The 20,240-nt window shown below is 38.5% G+C and overlaps 1 protein-coding gene across 1 annotated transcript in view; it reads left to right on the top strand.

Annotated features, from left to right (window-relative positions):
- Positions 1 to 20,240, top strand: part of dnah2 (dynein, axonemal, heavy chain 2) — a 135,366-nt gene that overhangs the window by 2,126 nt on the left and 113,000 nt on the right. The window contains 7 exon segments of the mRNA XM_058781820.1: positions 542 to 612; positions 1,912 to 2,082; positions 2,432 to 2,660; positions 5,763 to 5,873; positions 7,485 to 7,723; positions 8,900 to 9,091; positions 17,458 to 17,615. Coding sequence (XP_058637803.1) covers positions 542 to 612; positions 1,912 to 2,082; positions 2,432 to 2,660; positions 5,763 to 5,873; positions 7,485 to 7,723; positions 8,900 to 9,091; positions 17,458 to 17,615 — 1,171 coding nt within the window.

The raw sequence follows: 20,240 nt of genomic DNA, 5'->3' as shown, positions 1-20,240 counted from the left end.
AAATGGTGCCAGCATAACGATATAGTGATTCAGAGTTATTAAATATTGAAAACTGTGACAGAAAGCTCCTTTACTGCCACTCAACACTAACATCTAATGCACTCACACTTATTTTCCTTTTTTCTACTTGCTACTTTTATTTTTTGCCAAGCCAACAAGAAGTGCAAAGGGGCTTTCAGTAGGGAAGGAGCTGCAAATGGATTAGTTCTACCATAATCTAATTGTAGGACCTGTGCATCTGTGACCATTGTATATTTGTGGTTACTTTCACACTTCTTTTTTTGTATTCACATTTTGGCATTCTGGCACTTTTCGCTTGATATGTTTTTACTTATTCATCATTTCTTGATCGGTTGTGTTTTCGGGCACCATGTAAAACAAAGTTATTGTAGAAGAACCATAATATTATTTTTCTGCTCTTTCCACTAAAGGTCAGCTAGACCTGAACTGAACTGTGCAAAATATTTTCTAATATGAACTGAGCTGGTTGTTTGAATTATTCTTTGCATAATGTGTTTGTGTGTATGGTTTTTTTTCTCAGTTGAGAAAGAGAAGCCTGTCTCAGAGGTGGATGTTTCAGCAGAGGAAGAAGATTCCTACACGAAACGGCTGGTAATTCACTCATACATGCTAAATTACCAGCCTTTAGGCACAGACACTGATAAATCACCTCACAATGATTGGGATTCTTATCTGATTATAATCTGCAATTTATAATTTTTCCCTCGCTTGAGTCTCGCGCCTGCGGTCCTGGCTTACTAATCAGTGCTTTCATATCGGCGTTATTGAGTTCTTCTAATGATGTGAGTGAATATTTCATCCGCTCTCCACATGCTCCGTGGACTTAAAGGTCTTGTTTGGGCCCCGTTCACGTCTTAGACCTCATCATCGATCACACAAATCCGGAGGACGGCAGCAAGTTAGTGCGAGAAACATCGTTAAATTCCACCCAATGGTCTTCAGAATAGAGGAAGAAGAGAAGCATATTGTTGAACTGTAATTTCCGTTACAGGCTCATGCATACGCATGACGAGGTCTTTGGCTTAAACAAGATAGATAACCCCTGGTCACAAATGATGGCTGATGCAAATAGCACGGGAGGAAGAAGTGACTGAGAAAGTGAGGGGCGAGTGGGCAGAACCAGCCAGCGAACTTACAGCATCTCTGTCCTTTCATCAATGAGGTTAATAGAATTAATTACAGCCCTCTGGCTGGAAAAAGGCAATGGCATTTACATGCAGTGGCTCAGTGTGTCCGCCCCTGCTGGGAGACCCTGTAGAAAAAGCAGCTGGTGAGCTGGTTGTAATGACATTTGTTATAGTAATGCACATTCACTGACATTAGCACTTTAGATAAATATCAATATGTTTATGGTAGTTATGTGGTGCTTTTTGCATAGAGATAAGACTAATTATTAATGTGATGTGTTATGCCACGCAACTTCTGAGAGGATGATGGAGTTTTTGATGGGAGTTTTTCATCCAGTTTGACATGCAAAATGCTGTCTCACCATATAATTTGATGTTACGCCATATCATGTTTCATCCAGTTTGGCCAGTCTGTTAATTCAAATCAGCTCATACTCTCATCGCATATGCCCTGCCACATGACAACAGTGTACCAGTGACAAAAAAAGTAGTTGCTACGTTGTTAGTAGTGTCACGCCATATAAAAAATAATGATGTAAAAATACATAATGTTACAAACCATTTCACAATATTACTGTTTTTACTTTTTTCTCAAATAAATGGATTCTTGGTGAGTGTACGAGTCTTTTTTTAAAAAACAAAAAAACATTTTAAAAATTTTACTGACCCCAATCTTTTGAATGATTGTTTGAACAAAATATTTTAAAAAGATTATTTAAATTACTTAGAATGGTTATAATTAACTGATCTTTATTTCCACCAGAGAGAAGCATTTAAACGGCGTTTAGTATTGAGTGGTGTATCAAAAGAGTCCTGGACAGAGGAAAGTGAGCGAGCCTTGGATAAATTCATCTCAGACTCTTCTGTCAGGCTTCTCATTGTCTACCATGACCCTTTCACCGGCCTACGCGTGGACTATGCCATACCAGCTCAGGTATGCTGCAGCTCTATTTTGAGAAATGACATTTAGCGTCCCAATCAGAGCCTTTTGTGTCACAATCTCATAAAGACTGTGAAGATTATTCAGGGGTTGAGCGTGCTTGTTTTTATAATGATATTTTGAGCTTCTGTTTAATGAAGGAACATGCAGGGGTTTCTCAATAAATTTATTCTTCATGCGTTGTGTTCATTTCTAATGCATCTGGTGACTTGCCAGCATACCAAAGATCTCATTGTTAAACTGTGTGTGATGACCTCTGGTGATCAATTAGCACTCAAAAATATGAATTATCAACATCTTCTCTTTCCCACTTATCCATCTTCCATCACTCCCCCCCCCCCAGGTGGTTGAGCACATGTCCTACTTCATTCGGGCAGAGGACAGTATAATCACAGAGGAGAGTTTTAGAAGCTCGGTGCAGTTTGGTTCTGTAAGGGGAGGGGCCATAGAAGGTCTCCTCAGGCTGATGAATGGCGTTCACACCCCTCAGGTCACCCTCAGCACTGCCTGGCCAGAGACCGCCAAGAACAACTACACTATAGAATTGCACCGCTTCCTCAGCAAACTTACAGGTAATGACAGACAGTCACAGCGCCATCTAGTGTGGGCCCTCCTCAGACGGTAGCAGTAACCTTCAGTATACACTTGTATGTCATTTGGCGTGACTTTACAGTTGGCACAGCATGAAGTAACATGCATTAATAACAGTTGAGGGAGCCAAGAAGGGAGTCTCGGCAGTTTTAAAATCGTGTACATTGGGCAAAAAATGTCAATTTTTCAAAAACTATTTGTTTTCTCAGAAATTGCTTTCACAAATAATTAAGAAGGGAAACAATTAACAAATTGAATTAAACACAACATTTTTAAGTAGAAAGTCTGAAATAGTATTTTCTTATAAAAGATACTTCAGTAATCTTTATTTACAGTTTTGAAAAATTACTTTTTACAGTGCATGAACAGTAAGGAGCTGCCTGAAGTGCATACAGTCTATGATTAATGTCTCAAATTCTTTCAAAATAAACTTTGTAACACATTTTGCACAGAATTTTCTTTGTCATAAAAAAAAAAAATAATAATGAAAGTGCAGCATTGCAGCACCCGCTTTATTATTTACATGCTCACTGAAGTGCACTGACCTCTCTTTTACTACCACTTTCTATTTCAATTCACATTTATGTTATTGATCCTTCTTTTCATCCATATTGCAGTCAGTGGCTTTCTTCATATATGTTTCTTTCACATTAAGCTAAGCCTAAGCGATACTGACCTGAGATCAGATTCCCATTTTGTATTTTGATTTGCTCTCCATCGGCTTAACATGCGTAGCTGATTCAGAATCAGTGCTTTTGTGGGGGGGTTTTTGCAATCTGACTGAGCTTTTCCACCGTCAGCCATTCAGAGGTAATCACCTGGCACAGTGGAGCACCGTGATGGTTCAATTATTATGCTCATCAGTCCAATCAGCACACCCACATCACCCAGAGCAGCACGACTCTGACTAAACAGAAATAACACAGCCACCAATCACAGGCTCTTCTTACACGGGGAAGGGCACTGCCACAGTGCTCCTGGGTAATCAGAAAGCCGTTCGACAATTTTAACAATTCGCCTTTTGGTTCTCCTCTTTTAGCACATAATTCTGTAGATCATGTTTGAGGCGTTAAGACTACAGTAGGTGCCAAGAAATACATTTTCAAAACCTATGGAGATGTATGGATGCCTTACCGCAAATTTGCCTTGAATCTGTTTTAATTAAGTGAACAAATAACAGTGAGGTCACAAAGTGCTCTTGAGTGATGTGTTTAGCTGGTGAAGTGGTGTAATTTAAAGGGAATTCAGGTTAAAAATGAAAGAAGTGAGTAAGAGCCACAGGTATATTGATGTTAGCCATGCCTTTTCCAAAAATAACAGCACAGGCTTAGTTCATTCTTACTCCGTGAGGTAAAGCCTTGCCAATTCGTCTCTCTCATTTACCAATGCTGAAGAATTTGGCTTGGAATTTTTATTGAATAAATATATACACTGTATACCCACTCCTACACAAGAACGCCACACACTCTATAGGATTAGACACACAAATACACACACATGCACATTTTTCGCTTCACAGCCAGCTGACTCATTCACTTTCCGGCTTTTTTTTTTTGTTGTTGTCTCATTATTTTCTCTCTGGTGTATCCCGTTTGCTTGTCTTTGTTCTCCCTGTAAAGGCCAATCGAATGCTGTCATTGTGTTCCTCCACTCTCTTTATTTCTATGTCTCATAACTGCCGTCACAGAATGAAGAAGCCAGTCGAACTTGTACACATTGGCCTTGTTCCTTTTAATCTTTTCATCTCTCAATATGCTACGCACTTTTTGTATCTCGCTCTTTCTTCTGTCTCCCTCCATCAGACTTCTCCTTCCAAAAATTTAAAGGTGCAATAGGAGATCTCGGAAAATGCTAACTTTAGCCTGATTGCACTGAATGCGAACGTCCCACCCTCCCTGCAATCGCCGTCCAAAGCCACGCCCCCTGAACACACATACGCTCAAAGAGCAGAATGCCAGAGACAACATTAAATTACTACAATAGGCTACATCAACGGTTTCCAATTACAGTCCTCGTGCCCTCCCTGCTCTGCACATTTCATATGTATATCTTATCACGTCCGAAGGTTGTTCTGTTCAACCGTAATAAGTGCCCTGCGAAGTGGACATCACCAGATATTCCGCCATGATTCCAGTTCAAAGCGTATGTTCCATACAAAGGGCATTAAAGTGTGCGAGACGTGAATTTAAATTGTATTTATTTACAGAGGTATATTATGTCACACTTAACACTTCTCTAGTAAGTTTCGTCTGTGTGTGAAGATGCTGCGCAGCGCAAATCCGTGAGTGAATGTTTAACTTCAAGTGAAATAAACTTCAAAGGATTTCCCTGCTCAGGGAGTAGAGAGCAATGAACACTGTATAGGGAGCATGTCAATTGGAACACAGTTCATACACGGAGCTCACTTCTAACGAGCTGGTTATCTGAACCGAGTGTGTTAACTAAGCGAGACACGCAAAATATGCCCACTGGAATTGGGAACCGCTGGGCTACATCATGTGTCATTCACCGGTGAGAAAACATTTCTTGGTCCTACACCTTCCACAGAATATATAAATACAGATAAATACATTTAAACCACTTAACTTAATGATTGCTATTGGGATGTGAAGACTTTCAACCAGATTAACAAAAAATGTTTCTGAAGACAGTCACCTATGGCACCTTTAATGTGACAGACCTCTATTATCTTTTTATCTGCCTTTCACTCTTTAAACGCCTGTTAAAGTGGTTGCAGCAAGCATCGTTTTGATGTCCAGCTTGGAAGGAGCAGCGGATACTATAGAAGCCACAAAGAAAACGAACAGCAGTCATAAAAACGTTTGTGACGGCTGACACGTGCCACATGGGCATAAAAGCATAGCAGTAAACTTTTATTGTGTTTCCCTTTTATGCTCTTGTGTTGATTCATTTCACCAATATGCAAAGCACTATAATGTGGGATGGATTTGCTGTCTGTAGCAGTAAGAATGAGGAGTGACATGATGGATGTGATGATGTGCTGTGCTATACTTGGTGTTGCTGGTATGGATGACTTTCACTGATCGGATTACTGATGTCCAACTATTGTTTTTTTCCCACAGACAGCAGATTTAAACTGCTGGGCAGCACTGTGCTGTACGTCCCTCTGGAGGCTCTGCAGCGTCGCCCAGAGGAGGCCATCACGAACAAGAGTATGGTGCAAAGGCTGGAGAGTAAGACTGTGGTCGTGTGTGTGTGGGTGCTTGTGTGTGTAAATGGGTGTGTGAGAGCTTGAATAATTTCTGATGGAGTGGACTGTGAGGAATGAACAGTGTGAAAAGTACATAAGACGCCGTATGCAGGAAATTACATCTACCGTGACAGTCCGTGGCTAGAGTCTGTGAGTGTGATTTACACAGTAACCACAGCTGAAGGGCAAAAATAAAGGGCTAATTCAATTCAACACTGCCATGCTGCTCTAAGACAGTTAAAGGAGTCTTTATTAAATTTGGCGGTCCCGGTGGGGTCCAGGGTTAAAGGGACATACTGGGGGCATTTGGAGGTGTTGGAGAAAACAGGTATCTTAGAAGCTAACTTAAGAAGAAAAAAAAGAAACCACAGGACGGTATGAATGATACTCTACTGAGGGTCTTTTACAGCAGGCTGCAGAGCAGAGACTGTTTGTCCTTTGGTTCAACCGTAATTTTATGAAGCTACAAGAATACTTTTTGTGTGCAAAGAAAACAAAAATAATGACTTAACAAAAATAACAATTTCTTCTCTTCAGTGTCAGACTTTGATGTGTGCCATGATACATGCGTGTGCATTCGCCTGCTTGCAAACAATTGTTTTCTTTGCACACAAAAAGTATTCTCGTAGCTTTACGAACCACTGATGACTATTTTAACGATGTCCTAAATACGTTTCTGGGCCTTGAATGTGGTAGTTCCATTAATGTCTATGGAGGGTCAGAAAGCTCTTGGATTTCATCCAAAATATCTTAATTTGTATTCTGAAGACGAATGAAGCTCTTACAGGTTTGGAACGACATGAGGGTGAGTAATTAATGACAGAATTTTTTTTGGGTGAACTGTCTCTTTAACGGTAATTTAATGCTGGTTAATATAAGCTGTTCACGGCCAAAATGCCAAATAGCAGTAGATTTGAAAACAAGCAGTACCAATGGGATGTGATGAGATGCTCTTGAGGGTGAACTTGAGCTTAAACATCCATGTCCTCAAAAAGCCGCCTCTAAAGTGAGATCTGATGGAGTTTCAGGACCAGAGTAGCCATCCACAACCGCATTCATCTTGCTCCATTCTAGGATGGAATACACACTTTTCACGGTTCTATAATTGTCAAGTAGTTTAAATTTTAATATAGGTGATGTGTGCAAAATTTAAGGTGATATGTTCACTTTTTCATAAAAGCATGAAACTTGGTACAATTATACAGGTTTGGGACCTGAACATTTTCAGAAATGGAGCCATCGCAAAAACACCATTTTACTTCTTGTACTTGTACATTTTACTTCTATACAAGTGTACAAAGTTTCATGCTTTTGTGAAAAAGTGAACATTATTTTCACATATCACCTGGACTAATAGTTAAATACTGTATGGTAGAAGAGTACTACACCCTTATTAGTTGCTAAAAGTGTTAAAATTGGCCAACATACAGTATTTAATTAAATATCATGCAAGGGTCTGTAGAACTTTGTGAATGAAGGTGATTTAAATGAAACTTTCTGCTAAATTCTGTGGCCAAAGATTCAGTACAGAATTGCTGGTTTCAAATAGAATGCAGCTCCTCACAAACCCCTTTTTTCTCTTTCTGTCTACCAGTGGTGATGATCCACTGGACACGTCAAATAAAAGCAGTGCTGAGCGCTCAACCCATGAGTGACATAGGAGACACCTCGGGCCTCCTGGAGGAGATCTCTTTCTGGAAGAGCCGCTGTGCTGATCTGGACAGCATTAGTAAGCAGCTGCAGAAACCTGGAGTCTGTCATATACAGGCGATTCTGCAGCTCTACACATCAACCTACATCCCACCCTTCTGTAAACTAGCCAAGCAGATCCAGGTACAGCTGAGTATCTACATGTGTGTGTGTCCATGGGTGTGTGAAAATATGTGTGGGGCTACATGGCAGGAATTGAGCCGAGGGGTAATGGGCTGAACAAGAACATTCTCTGGCTGTTGATGATTTATATGCGGCTTCTGAATGGCTTCTCCTCACCCCTCGGAAATGAGGCCGTCTCACATTCGGGCTTCGCTATTACGAGTTGGCCCGGCTTCTCATTTCAACGGGAGACGGAGCATGTCTGTCAGCTCTACTTCAGCACTTAGTGTCGCACCCTCGTTGCCCCTTAACACTGATTTTGGATCAGTTTATGGTTGTTCTTATAATGACTCAAGATTGGGGTAGATAGAGGAAGCTAGTCCTGCATCAGTGTGGAGGACACGTGTCCTTTTTTCTGATTGTTATGCCTCCAGCTTCATACTGCGCAAAACTGCAAGGCTGCAGCAACTGCCGTCCTTCATTTCATACAATCTCCAAAGCCTCTAAAAAAATCAATGTGACCAGAGTGAAATAATTAAACATCAGGCCTATTTGACCTTCAGGGGCACCCATGGCTGCTTCTAATAGTGATGTTGTAGAGTCAGCTGTGTGCCTGATCACTGCCCCGTAACAGCCACTGTTGTGTATGGGGGCAGTCAACAAAGGGTGTTGATCCAAGAACACGTCCCACTGGGGTAAAACCCTTTAAGCTTATTCGGATATCATTGAAGTTGACCTTAACTGTGCCAAACTGACTTTAAATGAGTGAAATCAGGGCAATGTAAAGGTGTTGTTCTCAATAATTTGACCTGGTTTAGTGCTAAGTTTGGGAGGAGCATGTTCATCAAATCCTGTATGTTACAGTAAAAGGATGTTTATCTCAATTATTTTATAACAAAACGCAAGTATGTTTATCTCAATTATTTCTATCTATCTATCTATCTATCTATCTATCTATCTATCTATCTATCTATCTATCTATCTATCTATCTATCTATCTGTCTGCCTGTCTGTCTATCTGTCGGTCTGCCTAAGGATCTATTTAACATTCTTTCTTTTGGTCTATGCATCTATCTGTCATCTATCCAGCTATGCATCTATCCTTCATTCTGTCTATCATTCTATATCTTGTTCTATATCTAATCAGTGTTACTTTCCAACATTGAAGTAACACTGACTTTTTTTTTCTTTCTCCAGGATAGTACTTTGCAGGCTCAGTCGAATGTCTCCTTCCTGTCCCTACTGAAAGAGCCATGTGAGGAGCTTGCTCAGCTTAAACCTCGTGAGATTGCACCCAAACTTGCTCACATCCTTAACCTCATCCGTGTGATATGGGTCAACTCCGGTTTCTACAACACCCGTGACAGGATCACGGCTCTATTATGCAAGGTAACTAATTTTAATTCAGAAACGCTAATATTGCGTGTTTGCTCAGAGACACACAATGCGTGTGTCAATATTTTGTCCGTAGTTATTCAATATTAACTTGTTGTTTATTGTATTAAAAGTATTAAAAGCTCACAATTGCTCATGTGATAATGCTAAAATGCTATATTATGGATAATATGTAATCCTTTTTTTAGTATTATTGCATAGTATGTACGTTCTACAAATGCAAATCCCCTGTGCGGAATGATTGAGTAAAGCGATACATTATATGATAGGTTACCTCTTTATGATATCATCGAATGAATTGATTTTCAATGCTCCGACAATGAAGATTGATCCACTACACCTTTTTATTGTTATGTACAACCCTTTGTCTAGGCTCACAGATCAATCACTTCATGCATAATTTTGTATGAATCAGCTAAGCTCTCATGCTCAGAGGTTTTCCCTCAATCCACTAACACAGACCTGTACAGTCATACTAGTACCTGCTTCCTGGATCCCACATCCCCCCTCCTCTGCTTCCTGTACATCAAAGTTTGGATTGCTTTGGGCTCCGCCACATAGATAAGCCATCAGCCGCAGTGGTGTAGCACATGTAACACGTGTTCTTCAGATCAGAGGAGCGGGGCCTTGCGTCTCTACGCCACCCGCTCGCATCGCTTCACTTGCTTTTCATTTCCATCCTTGGCTCCTTGAGAGCATCAGGGAAACCGTTTAACCTTCTGTAATTACGCTCTGACCCTTCCTCTGCTGGAATCACATGGTACCACTGCCACTTTGTTTCCCTCTCTTTTTTGTCTGTTTCATTTTTCTTTTTTCCTCTCTTTCATTCTCTTCTTTGAAAACACATCAAGGCAAATCGGACTGCTACAAAAACATTTGGTCTAATTGTTTCCTGAGGGGTGAGATTGTGCGCACATGCTGAAATGCCCGCATTGAATTAGCAATTGTTTTCCAGAGGGCCATTTTTATTCGGTGAGGTCACATTTGCACCTTTGACCTGCATATGCTGAATGAGTTCAAGTCTAGACAATCTTTTCCCGTTTGTTTCCCTTTTGTTCAAACTTAAAGGGATAGTTCTCCCAACAATGAAATTCTGTCATCATTTACTCACCTTTGTGTCATTCCAAACCTGTATGACTTTCTCTTTTCTGTGGAGCACAAAAAAGATACACCATAAAATATTGATATCCTGTTAAATTTATATATATATATATATATATATATATATAAACTGGCAGCTGTGGTTGCCAGTTTTTCACTGTAAAAATACTGTGACAGTGTTTCCGAGTGTTATGGGATGCCATCTATTTCATTTAAGTGATTATGATAATGTTAAAGCTTTTTTTGTCTTCGGAACACAATTTAAGATATTTTAGTTGAAAACCGGGAGGCTTGTGACTGTCCCATTGACTGCCAAGTAAATAACACTGTCAAGGCCCAAAAAAGTATGAAAAACATCACCAAAATAGTCCATCTGCCATCAGTGGTTCAATCGTACCGTTATGAAGCTACGAGAACACTTTTTGTACGCAAAGAAAACAAAAATAACAACTTTATTCAACAATTCGTCTCCTTCGCGTCAGCGTAGAGGCTTTTAGGAAAAAAGGCAGTGAACGACATGGGGGTAAGTGATTAATGACAAAATTTTCATTTCGGGGTGGAGTAACCCTTTAACATACCAATCTACTTGAAGTACCAAAATCTGCTTTTTATTATAAAATATACAGTTCACCACCACCATAATAATTCTAGTGGTACAATAAAAAAAACCACATGATGAATCTGAGTTCATTGTAAGATGCTTGACCATTAAACATGGCCAATACTTATAGATAGATAGTATAGATGGTGCAAAGATAAAACATCATCATGGTAACACACGGCACTAAAATAATGCAATAAACATTAAACATTATCTAAATACAACACACCCTAATGGACATTACTGATAGCAAAAATAAGAAGAAACTAAATTATTTACATAAAATATAATCAAGTGAATGCCAAGCAGGGACCAAGTTAACCAATTCAAGTTTTTAACTGTAGTATTTTTACAGTGTGTTTTAAAATGGTTTGTCTATGCAATAAAAGTCACCATGATACAGTATTGTTTCAAACCCTTTTAACTTTAAATGTGTAGACAAAAACATTTAAAATATTCTTCAGAATATTTATTGGTGTTCTACAGAAGAAAGAAAGATACAGGTTTAGAACGACATGAGTGAGTACAAAATAACAGAATTTTCATTTTGGGGTAAATTACCTTTTTAACACAAGCTCTGCTGGTCATTGCAGCACCACCCCTCAACCAAAAACACAGATATATCTAGAGCCCTTCTTTTAGTCTGCCAGAAAAGTACTTCTGTTCATCCAAAATACTGTAATTGTTTACACTCTCTTATCCAGGCCAAATAGCTGCGGTTCAGTCAAGTGAGCTCTCTGCACTTTGTTCTTACCTTGTCAAATACACAGACTATCTAATGTGAAAAGTTCTATCGTGTTAGGTCAGTGCTTGTGCTATGAAAATGGCTTAGGTTATGCTATAATGATTTTTGAAGCGAAAGAAAGTTCTCTTCTCCTGCACTGAAAAAGAGCCTTCATCAGTTTACATGCATTTTTTTTTTCTGCTGGAAAATTGAATTTCTATTTGCCTGACTGAAAGATTCCTACGAGTGATATACTGTAGGCTCTCTCTGTGGAGATTATGTTTTTACTGTTATTCTATGAAATAACGTTGCCATTTTTCTCATGGCAGTTCCACCATGCCATGAATGTGCTGTGAGTTTAAATCACCCGCTAAGGTCCATTAATGCTCACTGACTTGAATCTTGTACCTGGTTCACAGATTTGGCACACGGTCCTATAGGACTGATGGGGGACCAACTTCCCTGACCAAACTTGAAATGAAACATTTTAGAATAAATTGAGGAAACTGTTCTAAAATCAGAGTTTAATGGTGATTTCTATCAACACCCATAAACAAATACATCTAAATGGTCTGTAAAGTCCACCCAGCGCTTTGTTGTCATTGGCTGCATGCAGTAGCGTGTTAGCAGTGCTGTGTTTAATGAAGGTGAAATGGGCCCCGGTATTTGCACTCTTTTTCAGTGGGTTTCTCCCCCTCTAAGACGTAAAATAACATAAGAAACCTGATTATTTCAGCAGGGAAGCATTTTATTGTGCTTGCAGTGAGGAAGGAGCGAAAGAGCGGCGGTAGAGAGAAAAGACATGGAGCAGAACTTACTTTCTTGATTCAGTTTCCAGTCAGAGGTTTCCAGCTAATAATTTCCAATCAGAGGGCATTTGAGTCACGATGTGTGTGTTTGTGCGTGAATTTGTATGTGTGCACGACCACCTTCCCTTGTCTCTCCCTCAGGGCTTTAGCATTTCTTTTATTTGTTTTTGGTTTGTTTTTCCCCCGTCCTATTTCTCTGAGCTGGTAGAGCCTACATTGGATTTAATATCATTTTCCAATCAGCCAGCGCTAGGGGCCATGGGCTTTGGACTCTGGTGTGCTTTTCCGCTTAATACCAAGAGAAAAAAAGAGAGGTAAAGACAGAGTTCAAATACATAAGGCCTTCAAAAGAATAATTTGTACACAGTAAAAAATGCAGTGTCAGTTTAACACTACTAAAGATCATATATGGTCCCAATCTATCTAGTGTTAAAAGTACACCATTCATAGTGTTGAATTTTTAGTGTTAATATAGCACCTTACAGTGTAGAAAAATTACACTCCGAGTGTAAATTGTTACACTTGCAGTTGTTGTTCAAATTTTACACTATGGGGTATTTAACACCCCTGGTGTTGATTTAATCCTTTAAGTGTTATTAATAAAGTATTCTTTTCAGTGCAAAAATAAAAATGCTATTGTATGGTGTTAATGTACAAGATTAGACATAAAATCAAGAGTCTTCAGACAGCTGTACAAATTCCAACGTTTATTTAACAAATGGTCAAAGTGGCAACTTTAAAGCATATACCAGATGTGTAGAGGTTAATTAGTCAGTCACATTCATTAAGTGTTGCACGGAAACATAAAATAGTTAATAAAACATAAAATCATCAAATTTACCTAGACATTAACAAATATGACAGGTAGATTTGAACAAGATAGCAGCAAGATACCTGTTGACAGTTGTGTAGCATCCATGAATGCTGTTCCTCGTTGTCCCATCAGTGTGGTCTCTTCAATGCAATCAAGGTGTTCTTCTTGTTAGTGCCTGCAGATCAAAGACAAAAATAACAGTTAAGGTCAGCTCTCCAATTGATTTTATTTTTTATTAGTCTTTCATATACAACACATCTGGCAATATTTTGAGGCAGACAATAGGTAATGACAGAAATGTATCTTTTTGAAGATGTTTTTCAGATTGATAGGAGGACATTTTTCCAGGTCCCTTGCAGCCTTGTGGTGATGGTGGAATCAAATGAAGTAGGAGACAAATTGATGCAATATCGCTGTCCCATTCTAAATAACAGATATGACAACTTCAACAAAAAATTCATGAACACAGAATAAAGATAATAAATGAATATAGATAATCTTATTCTGAAATATAGTCTAACCTTAAACATCGGTTTCATCCTCCTTTACAGCTGATTCCAAGGTCAATCATGTCCTTGAAGGTCTTGGGAAAAGCCAGGAACTTGGCTTCTTGGGGAAAAAAACAAATAATGACAATATCTCTCTCAGGAACCATTCTGCTAAACTGATTGTGTAGTCGTCACACAGTGGCTCTGTTCACACCTGGCATTAGCATGCATCTTGGGTGATGCACAAGAACAAACACAAGACACATATGGCCACATTCTTTTATTACAGGGTTAGTTCAAAAATGAAAATTCCATCGTGTACTCAACCAAGACTTTCATTATCTTTGAAACACAACTGAAGATATTTTAATAGAATATAAGATTTCTGTCCCTTGATTGACGGTCCACGCAACTACCATAAAGAGATCTAATCCATAAAGAGAACTAATCCATACGTATCATGTGGTTTAGTCCAAATTTTCTGTTTTTCTGTTTACTGTTTAAATGTGAAAAAATAAAAATAAAATTCAATGTTCACTGTATAAAGCGATCGAATCTCTTCAGAAAATTTTGACTAAACCGCTCGATTCATTTGGATTGCTTTTATGATCTCTTTATGAATTTCTTGAAGCATCAAAGTGGTAGTTGTGTAGACTGTCGATGGAAGGACAGAAATCTCTCAGGTTTCATTTAAAATATCTTCATTTGTGTTTTGAAAATGAATGAAAATCTTTTTCATTTTTGGGCTTTATGCGTTTTGATATCTTAAATTAATAATTAGTTAATTCCAGGTGTGAACATAAGCAAAATATTGTGTGGCTTCCCAGTTAAATTTTAATTTTTCATATTCGTTTGTGTGTTTTAAATTTTTACTGTACACAGAATAACATATAAATGACACAGACTCACAATTCTGGCTTCATCTTCAGCATTCTGCTCACTCCTTCACTTGACACTGCAGAAGTCTGGGCCAATTCTATTGAAAAAGAATAAAAAAATAAAAAAAACTTATTTCAGTAATTTAATTTACATTAGGACTGTAAATATGGTCAAATAATTGTGATTACCCCTAATTTTGAGTATGCTGAGAGCTGTCTATAATACGGGTGTCAAATCATAAACTTAATTTTATTATATCTTTCATTCTAGGATCAATTAAACGACTGTTAAATAGACACAAAACCTTGTGCAATATTCACATGGAGGCATTCCTGAAACAATTTAAGTATTTATTTAATCTGATTATTAAATACATTTATATAATTTTAAAGAGTAACATAAGTAATAAGGCATCTTAAAATGAACATAGTGTAGTACATTAGAATAAATTAACACGTTTAGAATTTATCTTACTATTAATTTAATATTTATAATGTGAAAAGAAAATACAGATAGATTCTGACATATCTTTCTCCATTAAAACTTAACTTTGTATATCTGGAAATATTTAGGACATTATTTACCCAAAATAACATGCCATGTGAATTGATAAAGACTGGTTTCAAGCTAAAGTACCTGCATGCTCTGCCCATGGGCACTGAAGGAAACAAAGACTGACGGATTTACAGTTTAACGTACTTTTAACTCAATTTCATGATGCTTGCATAAACATAATTGTCATAAGAAAAACTTGATGGTAGCGCGTTTGTTTCTTGACGCAGATATGACGACATGACAGACATGATATTCAGCGCTGAGAACAAGCATTGTACAGATTATGCAATTCACACACGAAGTTTAATTAAATTAAATGTTTGTCAATTAAATGACTGGTAAATGTTCCGCCTTACACCAGCTCCGTCTGCAGAAAGACTGCTCGTCTGCAGGGGGCGTGACACAACACTTCAACATGGTGTTATGCGTCACAAAAACGATATTGTTAGCGCGTAAATGTTCAACAGTCCCACTATTACCATTTCAAAGCACTCACTGCTTTCAAAAACAAATATAAATTTACCATTTGATGAATTCTCTCTGAGTAGATAACCGCCCAAATGTGGCTACCTGCTTCAGTTCAGTGCCAGCCTCATAGTAAAACCAGGCCTCGGCGGGAATGAAGGCGAGAGGATCTGTCAACAAACCAAAATGAAAGAAGCTAAAAGTATATATATATATATATATATATAACATAAATTGTAACCCATTCCAAAAATGATTTTACACGTAAAATCACCCTATTTCAGGAAATCGAACCCGCATTAGAAACTTTCACACAGGCTAACGTTGCATCTCTACACCTCACGAACTTAACACTGTAAACCTGACAAAAACGCTCGCAGTTAGTAATTTCTAAATGTGATCACCACCAATCATATTTTGAGTAAAATTATCAACAAAAAGTATTTATCCCGTGTAATTTTATAAAGAGAAAAGCAATCCAATTTACCATCTCGGTCGATTGAAGATAAAATGGCGTCGTCGCTTTGCGAGGTTGCAGTCCTTGAAGGGCTGAGTCAGATAATTCGGGGGTTTTTTTTACACTTTCAGTGTAAAAGTGAAATTACATAAATAGTACACCATGGTAACAACACTGAACATGAGTACCGTTTAACACTGTAGATTGTTAATTCAACTCTTTGGCAAATATTACACTGCTGTTTTCACTGTGTAATAATTGTGCAGGCATTCTGAGACTGATGTGCTCATTGTTATTTCGTACATGGGATTCACGGCTCTATAAGCTGTCTGCTTCCCACCGTCTATTCCCTGATATGAAACACCATCTGCCGGGGTTTCTTAAAGCTCAGCGCCTGTCATCTATTCTTACCTCCTACGTCCACCTAACCCTACTCTCAGCTCCCCAAAGAAAGCCGGAGACTCATTTTTTTCCCCCTGCGCCAAAGTTAAGACACGCTTCTCTGCTGATTTTCAAGAGCTGCTGTGACAGAAATGGAAGAAACGTCTCTGATTGAACAAGGCCTTAGAAATCTCTTGAGATGCAGGCGTTGGGACATGTGTTGTCTTCATTTACAGAAGGTTCTTTTTTTCTCTCTGTAAAAAGAGGAATGAAAAAAAAGAAATATATTATGAACTCATAAGCTGTTTAATTCTGTGGCTCTCTTAACCTTTTGCTTAAATGAGAATTTTGAGTCATTTACATATCAATTTAATTTCCTCTTGTTTTGTGCCTCCTTCATTAAAACAGGAATTTGCCTGGCACTGTAATCAGCGTGTAGTACACATTACTGCAGCATGGCACAAACACACACACACACACATACATCTTTCTTCCATATACACATTTTTCCCTTTTCCCACAGATGTACTTTCTTTCTTTTTTCTTTCTTTCTCTCTCTCTCTCTCTCTCTCTCACACACATGCTTGTTTCAGTGCTGTATGGGGTTCATCTGTCGGATGAAGCCGAGAATGAATGGGAATCTGTCGTTTCACATCCTCTACTATATACATCATAAGCGAAAATTACACTTTCTTCTCCTCTCTTCCTTCTTTGTTACCTTCTCTTCATTATTTTTTTGCTCATTTCTTTACAACGATCTCTGTTTTTGTATGGTGCATAGGTTTGAATGACACCATGCACAAAAGCCTGGGTTTTTACAGGAGCAAATCCTGTCTGATTCATAGCAAAGTCTGTACTCAAGGTTAATCTACACCTGAATGCGGAGCACATTACGACACACACCTGTCTGTGCTTGCTTTGGTACAGTCAATGCAGTTCTCTCATCAAACATTCATGTGCAAATCCTCAGTTTATGAGGCTTGAACATCCTGACATGCAGTAGATACAGACACAAAGACAGATTCGTACTCGGATCATTGGGTGGTTTATTTACATATCTATACCATGTGTTGTTGTTTTTTGCAGATTAGTAATGAGATCATCCGTCTGTGCTGTCGGGAGATTTCTCTGGACAGGATCTTTCATGGTTACGTGATCTCCAGCAAGCAGATTTTGAATGACTGTATCCAGTGCTGCCTGGCCTGGAAAGAGCTCTACCTGCACACCTCCCAGCTCCACCACAAGTACTGTGTCCTTCAATCATCATTTCTGTCTCTCCCTCTGAGTTCTGCTCTGTTCCCTACAGCACAGGAACACACCACTTAGAACTGCACTGTGATTGCACTGTATTACAGCAGCACCCATCCACTTTACACGCCATAACTCTGAGAGTTACTACGGTCAGCAGTGACATATGGAGTGCCGTATCATTTCAAATATAATTAAGCTTCTTCAGTGATTTATCTCAGCTTACACTCTGTTTCGTATCAGCATCGCCACTACTGTTACCACTTCTACCAGCATTACTGCTACTGCTAAACCTGGTATTATCACTGCAGCTGCCATTTTTGCTACTGCCACTGCTGTTACAACTAGCACTCTGATTTAAATCTGTTTTACTACTGTACCACTACTAATCCGAAAATTGCCACTACTGCTAATAATTTTGTTACTTTTATAACTGATAGTAAGTTTCTCTGCATTGCTAGCACTACTATATGACCATTACTGTTTCTATGGTTAACTACATTGCTAATTCTACTTATATGGAGATAAATTTGTCTCAGAATTAATGTATTTTAAAAATATGATTCCCAAATTTGAAAGCTAATTTAATGTTTTTAAAAGAAGTCTCTTATACTCACCAAGGCTGCATTTATTTGATCAAAAATACCGTAAAAAATGTGAAATTCTAATTTAAAAGAACTGTTTTCCGTTTAAATTTTTTATAAAATGGAGTTTATTCACGTGATGGCAAAGCTCATTTTTAGCAGCTGTTGTTCCAGTATTCAATATCACATGATCCCTCAGAAATCATTTTAAAATAGGCTACTGATTTGGTGATAAAGAATCAATTCTTCTTATTATTAATATTAATAATTTTCAGTGATACTTACTAATTTTGTGGAAGCCGTGATTCTTTGAACTGTCTCTGGTTTAAGAGAAGCTCTGTGGCATGAAACTATGTTCCCACTGGAATTTCTTAGCTAATTTTGCAAATTTGGGGATATGTGCCTCATGGATGCTCCACCACCATGAGCACAAATCAATAGAATGTGGACTCATACATGCTTTATTTTACCTCATCTAGTGTACTGATTCATTATAGGCTTTATAAATTAATACCAACGACTTATGCACTCTCTCTGTCTATATTATGAAAACTGGTAAAACAAATGAAAAATATTATAACAGTGAAATTCCTAATGGTAATTCCAAATTGCAATAGCCTGTTTCTCTATTCAAACAACAGCGGTTGAGTAAGTGCATTTATTCAGCGATCACAATCGCAAACAATACAGTCGAGATCTCATGACAGAACACAGACCGGGTGAGTGACACTTTCATTTAGATCGCTAAACTCCAGCTTGTTTGTCGTGTTTTCAGATCATCGGCGGCGGCGCCGCTTCTGCAATGAGGAGCGAGCGCGTGCGCATGGTTGCCAGATTGCTTAAAATAAACAAAACACCAGGCAGAAAATGTATCCTTTTGGGGATTTGAACTCTTGATATCTGGCACCTGCACTCATGAAAGCTCGCATAGTATGTATGAGCAGTCCGCAATATAATTTTTGTCTCCTTTTTTTGACGAAAATACAGAGAGGTTTTTGGTAAAGTTTTTACCTTACGTCTCTTGCGTGGTAATACATAAGAGTACATAATATTGGACGTTTGGTGCGTTCTTTTGGGAAAGTATGCTTGAATTTGAAATATTCGATATTCACGATATTTTTAAATTTTACATCGTCGTCAAAATTCTTGCGATATTATAACTAATATTCGATATGTTGCCCAGCCCTAATATACAGTATATATATATATATATATATATATATATATATATACATACATATATAAAATATATATTGTAACAATATAAAAGTCTTTGTTGTGGTATTTGATCAGATTAATGTATCCTAGCTGAATATGAGTATTAATTTATATCTTTAAAAAGATCGTGTTACCACAGCCTCTGTTTGGCTAGTCCGAATTCTGTTTCATAGTCACCTAAATGTTTGCTCTCTTCAAGTTCTCTTCTGTCTGAGTCAGCTGCACACAGATAGTTTTCAGCACCTGGCCTTCCTTTCTATACAGCAGCTAATAGAGAGCATGCTTTAAGCCTATGTTATTTACTGCCCGTCCTCCTCTCTGTCTTTCAGCTTTATGGCCCTTCCTCTCCCTGTCATTTCCACCATCACTGGCTCTGCCTAACCCACCCAGTCATCTCAGCTTCTCCACACAATTCTTGCGCTCACACTCTCTCCCTTTCGCAATGGAAATGATACCGCTGCTAAATGAGAGTGCCAAAGCTGTTCCGTGATTGCAGCCCTCCTGCTAAAAAGAACAGCATTTTACGGTGCGATGACAGAGTTTCTTCTTCAAAGTGATGGCAACTTACCGCCAAATGACAGAGGCTGAAGACTGCAGCATCCATTTGAAAGGAGCTCTCTCAGAGTCATCTCCCAGAGTTTTTTTATTGCACTTAGGTTTAGGTTGGCGCTTCTTCTTTAGGTGTGGTGAAACTTTGCAATACTGTTTCATCATGTCCCAGCAGAATGCGGCGTCTGCTTCGTAGCATTCCGCCGTAAACTATGGCATAACTCATAGTGGCTGTGATTTTGAAAGATGTTAACAGTGTAGCAAATGCTG

This window comes from Onychostoma macrolepis, chromosome 07 (genome assembly GCF_012432095.1).
Source record: "Onychostoma macrolepis isolate SWU-2019 chromosome 07, ASM1243209v1, whole genome shotgun sequence".
Classification (NCBI taxonomy): Eukaryota; Metazoa; Chordata; class Actinopteri; order Cypriniformes; family Cyprinidae; genus Onychostoma; species Onychostoma macrolepis.
Note: the sequence above shows the minus strand (reverse complement) of the source record. Positions and strands in the feature narration are given on the sequence as shown.